Genomic DNA, 7,120 nt, shown 5'->3' with positions numbered 1-7,120 from the left:
TTTTGGTTCATTGGATATGTAATGCTTTTATAACAATGGGAAGTGTAATGGTTTTATCCTTCTATGAATATGAAATTATAAAGGTTTGATCTTGACATGATATGCAAGTGTATTTGTTTTTCTATACGCTTGAATATGCAATTGTAATGGTTTTACATGCATACATTAAGTGCATTGCCATAACATCTTCATGCTTTGACAGTACAACATAAACCAATAACAAACTACAATACTAAAAGGGGACCATAATAGATTAATGCCAAAACACAATCATTACCAACAAAGGGCATTAAAGTACATTACTAAAACATTAGAGTACATTGTTCCATAAAAGGGCATCAAAGTACATTATCAAAATGGAACCAAAAAAAGGCATCAAAGTACCAACTAAAGTGCATTAACAAGTCTTCACAGACATAAACAACTTAAGTACTTGAACATCAATTCCCATATTTGGCCTTGCAGGTCCTAGCATTGTGACCCTTTTGCTTACACTTACTACATGTCACTGTCAAAAACTTCATGCTCAGTGATTGAGTTTCATTATCATTTTGACTTTGACTGTTTGCTTGCCTCTTACGTTGCTGGATTTCAATCCTTTCCTCTGCTGTAATCCTCCTTTTCTTTTTTGGCCTGCCTATAGCTTTGTTGTGTGGTGGAGGCACAAGAGTTGTTGGGCAGTCACTCTTAGGCCACATGGCTCTACCTTTGATAGGCTCCACCTTGAAGGAGTACATCTCTTTCCATGTATGAAGCCAATACACCTTATGCACATAGGTGTATAGTTCTCCCACCTTTTCATTATTATCTGCCATTTCATTTAGGCTTGTAATTGCATGCTCGCAAGGAATTCTAGTAAGCTCCCACTTTCTACAACTACACTCCCTTTTCTCCATGTCCACCACATGTTGATCATTCCATGGACCTTTAACCTGATACTTTTGTCCCCCATTCCACCGTGCATGATACTTACTAGCAATTGTTGTGTTTGCTTCCAAAATCCTAGTACCAGTTGGAGTTAATGGACCTTGACACTTGTTTAACACCTTCATCACATTGCATACTCTCTTCATAAGGTACTCTCTGATGAACTCCAAACAAATGATAATGGGTTTGTCTCTCCCTTTAACAAGTTTGCTATTGAACACTTCACAAAGGTTATTCAATAACATGTCTGAAATTGCCCTTCCTAGTAGTTCATTAAGAAAATAACAGTTAGTGTATATATATATATACTATAATAAAAAATAAGACAACAAATTGAGAAAATACCTGAAAAATGACTTCTAGCCCAATGATGTGGAGGGATTTTCAAGAGCCACTGATATGCTTCTATGTCATAATTCTTTAGCTCTACCATTACAGCTTCAAACTCTGGTATGGTGGTGGCTGTAGCACACCTCCAAAAATACTCTTTGTACTCTGTAGTCTTAAATCTGATCCTCATGTTCTGGTATATGTGTCTAATACAGAACCTGTGTTTTGCATTAGGAAACAATTGTTCTATGGCTGGTAGAAGACCCTGTTTTCACCAAAACAAAATAAGTAATTAGCATTAGTTTGTAATGAAACCTAGTATGTAATATTAAATGTAACTATAGTACCTTCTGTCTATCACTGATAAAGGTGAAGTTGGAATTTGAATACAAGTCAAGATCTTCTGCAAGACACTGAAGAAACCATTTCTAACTTGAAGTGTTTTCACTTTCAACAATAACATATGCCAATAGGTAGGTTCCATTGTTGGAATCAACACCAACTGCACTTAGTATTTGACCTGGGAAAGGTCCCTTCATGAAGGCTCCATCTAAGCCTAAAAATTCTCTCAAACCTGCCTTAAATCCTTTCTTTAAAGGACCTAAACACACATATATCCTTTTGAATTGCCTGGTAGGGGATGAAACCACAGGTTCAGAAACCAAATCAATCTTTATAGTTGTACCTTTATTTGTCTTTTGTAACTCTAGTACATAGTCTCTCAAAGCTGCATATTGCTTTACGTAATCTCCTGCAACATTTTTGGTGGCTAATGCTTTTGCCCTAAATGCTTTCTCTTCTGAAATACTAACTCCATATGTTGATTGGAGTTGCTCTTGTAGGGCATGAACAGGCAGTCCGAGATTAGCTTCAATCTGATCCATAATACGTTTGGAAAGAAATGTTGTTGTGCAAGATCTGATTTTTCGTGTTTGGAGGCAGATGTGTTTCTGATTATATGTCTTAATAAACCAATAGTCCTGTTCACTTGACCTAGAAGCATGAAGTTTCCATGTGCATTTAACTTTATCTGGGTTTACATCTTTACCCTTTACCTTTTTCCTAGAGGTAGGTCCACCTACCCCACTTGCATTTAAAACTACAGTACCATCACAAACAACTGTTAATCTACTCTTGTCATTTTTTGTGAATGAGATATTCCTCCTTATCTCTAAAGCATGCAGGTCGACTTTATCTTTCAATTCTTTCTTGGCTTTATATTTCTGCCCAATATGAAAAGCTACCTTGTGCACCTCACCAGCAGAACATAATGTTTGTTTCCCTAGCTCTTTGATCATTTCTCTTCTTTTCCTGTTGTCCCCTGAGTCATCACTTAGTGAATCCTACACGTCATTATCAATTACCTCCATATCCTCTTCTTCATCACCATCTTCATTTCTTTGACCACCCAAACTTTGACATCCATTGAACTTTGCTTCTGTATCAATATTTAGATTGAAATCCTCCATGTCAACTTCAACATCTTCAATTATGTTGTCCTCATCAATCATAAAGTCACTATCTTCATCTTCACTGTTTTGATTCTCAAACTCAATGTCACCAGGCTCCTCTTGTCTCCACTCATCATTGAAAGGAATATTATCTTGTCCTTCAAACCCATTATCCATGACAACTCTATACCCCTCATCTGCAAATCCTTCTACATCCTCACCATTGGATTTGTTCATGCCAAGTTCTTCATTCCCATCAATCTCTTTGTTTAACTCTTTTTCTGCATCAACTATAACAAATTCATCTGCAAATCCTTCTACACCCTTACCTTTATCAACTTAACCACTTGCCATTGTTTTTTCACCACCTTCCCAAATCCAAGTTAAGCTTTCTGCTACAAGACGATGCCCCTTTACTATGTTTCCAACCTTTAGACATACTAAATTCAGGTGTTGCTGATTTGTATAAGGTTAATGCTAACCCTAAATCACCCTCACCAACATCAATTTGGATTGGAGTTACCACTTCATGAGCAACTACAGGTGATGAGGGTCTAAGAGGACCCTGATTGTCCATGTCTTCTATTATAACCCTTCTTGGACCAGTTGGGGACATAAAATATGTAAACAAGTTCGTTTGACCATGCTTTGTGTACACTTTAATCATTTTGTTATGGGTAACATACCGTGAGAGATTACGCACATCATCATCGTTACCTAATGCTCGGAGTCCAAAGTCAAATCCTTCATTAGGCAAACGGAAATGGTAATACATGATTTCAGTACCATCATACCCTAATTCTCTCATCATCAAGTCTAGTTCATGAACAGAAAATTCATCAATGTCGACAACATCAAAGTACCTTACTTGGCCATTAATATACCTGATATTTGGAAACTTTGTGAAACTCCCTCCGTGATGAAGTTGAATAGAGAATATGTTGGGGTAACCATCTTCAAAACAGAAAGAGACGATTGTTAGAGTTTTTCAAAGTCTGAAGCTTGATCATCAAATACAATGTTCAGAAACAGAGGAATCTTACCATAAACTTCTTGAACGTTAACATTCTCTCCAACATTTCTAAGTCCCCACATTTTCAAAAGCATGAACACAAGCCAATTTTCAGACAATGGTTAGGGTTTTTGCGTCGGGATAATTAAGGTACGAGTAGAAGACGAAGGAGTGAACTACAGTCTGCAATCTTATTAATTGAAGTGGCGGCAACGGAGGCTAGGACCTAAAATGACCAACATGCCCTCACATGGAGGGCACGTGATGGCATTAACGGCACCAAACAAACGGACAATGACGGAATGGACTAAAAACCCATGAAAACCTTGATTTTGGACCTTTGGTGCAAGTCGGAAACTTTTTGGACCCCATCCAAAAGTTTTGGCAAACCACAAGGACCAAAATTGCAGTTTTGTCCTTTTATATCAATAAACTTTTTTTTTGACAATCTATTATATTAGACTTTGTAAAATTTGATGCAATAATTCGTTAATCCGTTATAAAACTATATGTGAGAGGTGTTTTGCTATAAGATCACCACTCTAGAGGAAACTGAAAATGATTGCAAAGTGCAAATACGATGTGGTCATCGTCATCCTTCCCACCATCTTCCCCTTTGACTCTCTGCAAACCAAGGTCAAATTCTTCCCTCTCACTAGCCCTACCAACCAAAACCCCAAATTCTCATGTAGACGTCGGCGACGGCAGTTCTTCGGAGGCGACACCTTCTATACCACCGTTCCATGTCAAATCCATCACAAGCACATCAAACCCATTCGTGAAGCATTGCGTAAAGCTTCGCAACAGCTCATCTTATCGCCATTCTCATAGTTCCGTTCTTCTTGTTGGAACTACTCCACTCAGGTATGCTTCTCTAATCTTAACCCCAGTTTCTATAAAGGGCATATGCTGATTTCCTCACACAACTTTAGAATCATCTGTATTGATATTAAATCGATTCATCTTTGAATGCCGACTCCATTAACAAGCTGACATTTAAGGTCAACTTTCTTATCCTAATAATTCAAATTTCGATACACTTTTCCGTTGAATCGAACACCGGCAATTTCTGGGGTTGTTGGGTTCATTTCATTTTTATCTTAGAAATTCAAAGAATTTATATTAACTACAAAACATATGGTTTTTTTTAACCTAAATCATATGTTTATAACACTAGGGAAATATACAACTTTCAAGAATCGATGCAAGAAAAGCCAACGACAATAGATTGTTTACTTTTACATGAAAAAGCTTCGGTTCCTGAAGAGTTGGTTGAAAGTGGTGTTCATGTTGTTCGTGTTAATTCAATTGTGATGAAGAAACTTTCTGGACTTCAATCCACGGAATCCATTGATGTGGTTTCTTTAGTGAAAATTCCTTCAACTTTTCACTCTTTAGAAAACAACCAACATGAAGATTTTTCAAAATGGTTCCCGTCTGCATACCGAATTCTTGTTCTTGATGGAATCCAGGTTATTTCACCACTTATAAATTTTATAAATTCATGTGTTGATAACATTTATTGAATAGAACAAAACGGCCTTATACTTTGTTTGGCTTGCATTGGACTGAAATTGGAGCGATGTCAATGGGACAAAATTGTAACTTTTGTCCCATCCAAAAAGGCATGATAAGGTGAACCAGAGACTCTCTTTTTGTGTCTCGTGTTTGGAAAAGACGTAAAAGCCCCTCCTCATCCTCATCATAAAAAATAGCCCTTGAAAACATAAGTTTCTGTTAATATTTTTGAACTGATTTTGTAGGAATTGTGTTGGCCTGTAATTGCAGGATCCTGGTAATCTTGGGACGTTATTAAGATCGGCGGTGGCATTCGGATGGGTATTTCTGTAATTTACTAAGTTTCATTTTTTTTTGACATAATTCTTTTTTTTTTTTTTGCATCAAGTGCTCAATGGATAAAATGATGTCCAGATAAATGATGTGTTTTGAGAGGAAGTGTTTATGAACAAAGGCTTTCTTTATTGAACCGAAGTAGAATTGTCTGAATGAGAGAAAATGACCATTTTACCCTTCTGTCTAGGAAATACTATGCTTATTTAGGCATTTTTTTTCTCATTAAGTGCTTATATAAAGTTAATGCAAAAGTTATGTCTATTTGAAGCAAGTGCTGAATGAACAAAGGCTGTTTTTGGGATTAAATGAACCATTTGAACAAAAATTTAAATGACCATTTTACCCTTCTGTTTAGAAGTACTATGCTTATTTAGGTTCCTGTTTCTTTTTTTTTCATTAACTGTTGTATTAATGAAATGTTATCCGGATAAATCTTGTGTGTCTCTAGAAACTGCTATATGAATAAATGATGTTTGTCTAAACAAAGTGTTGTATGAACAAATACATTTTCTTCTTTGGACCGAATAAACGAGATTAAATGACCATTTTACCCTCGCATCTATAAGTCACACCTATTTATCACAAGATTCAAATAAATAGTCATTTTATTTTTTGGTCAAAACAAAACAACACACAAAATTTCTAAAACAAACAAAGATTCTTCCTTTTTCGGATAGATTGAACCGTTTGAACAAAGATTAAATGACCATTTTACCCTTCTAACTGTTATAAGTCAACAGGATGGAGCATTTCTACTCCCCGGATGTTGTGATCCATTCAATGAAAAAGCAGTTAGAGCAAGCCGAGGTGCATCATTTCAACTTCCATTAGTCTCGGGCACATGGTCTCATTTACAATCTCTTGTCAATGGCTTTCAAATGAAAATCCTTGCGGGCAGTCCGGGCAGCAAAACCGAGTCAAAACCAGTGTCTTGTCTCTCTCATGAACTTGCCCGAATTTTAACAAATACAAAAGTTTGTCTAGTTTTGGGTAGTGAAGGGAGTGGGCTCTCCAAAGAAGCCCATGAGGCATGTGAACTAGTAAACATTAGAATGGCAGGGGCATTTGAGTCATTAAATGTTTCTGTTGCTGGAGGCATTTTTTTGTTCATGTTGCAGCCTCAAAACAAGAAGTTTGATTAAAAATTGTTACTGTTGATATAATATTGTAATACTAGTTATTTAGTTAATTTTATTACAATGTTATGGATGAATTGTTGTGATTGGGTTCTTGGAACTGAGGCGCATCAATACAGCCTAGGAAATGTCGATTTTAATTGCTCCCCACACCACTTGGGGGCTCTATGAAGTGACATGTAGTATGTTTGGTAGATGACCCAAATAACAAAATAAAAAAATAAGATGCTTGAACATATTTATAAAAGTCACCTAGCTATCACGGATAACAATTTTTGGTTATGCTAAAAAAACATGTCTTTTGGGTTTTAAATTCTATAGTTTTTTGTAATTGAAAAAAATATAATGAATCAACTTGATATAATTATTTTAATGGGAAATTTAATAAACTAACCATTTCCTAATGTTAT

The 7,120-nt window shown here is 36.2% G+C and overlaps 2 protein-coding genes across 2 annotated transcripts; one reads left to right on the top strand and one right to left on the bottom strand.

Moving 5' to 3' along the window:
• Positions 1-440: 440 nt before the first annotated feature.
• LOC111910716 (uncharacterized) lies at positions 441-2,555 on the bottom strand. Its single transcript, XM_023906543.3, has 4 exons — positions 1,725-2,555; positions 1,605-1,670; positions 1,273-1,522; positions 441-1,189 (listed from the first exon to the last, which is right to left on the bottom strand). The coding sequence occupies exons 1-4, from the start codon at positions 2,553-2,555 to the stop codon at positions 441-443; spliced, it is 1,896 nt and encodes a 631-aa protein (XP_023762311.3).
• Positions 2,556-4,247: 1,692 nt separating this feature from the next.
• Positions 4,248-6,787, top strand: LOC111910734 (uncharacterized). Its single transcript, XM_023906559.3, has 4 exons — positions 4,248-4,584; positions 4,898-5,192; positions 5,509-5,559; positions 6,315-6,787. The coding sequence occupies exons 1-4, from the start codon at positions 4,301-4,303 to the stop codon at positions 6,714-6,716; spliced, it is 1,032 nt and encodes a 343-aa protein (XP_023762327.1). The 5' UTR covers positions 4,248-4,300; the 3' UTR covers positions 6,717-6,787.
• Positions 6,788-7,120: the final 333 nt, after the last annotated feature.

This window comes from Lactuca sativa, chromosome 4 (assembly GCF_002870075.4).
Source record: "Lactuca sativa cultivar Salinas chromosome 4, Lsat_Salinas_v11, whole genome shotgun sequence".
Lineage (NCBI taxonomy): Eukaryota > Viridiplantae > Streptophyta > Magnoliopsida > Asterales > Asteraceae > Lactuca > Lactuca sativa.
The sequence above is the reverse complement of the archived record's forward strand: the minus strand, read 5'-3'. Positions and strand labels throughout refer to the sequence as shown.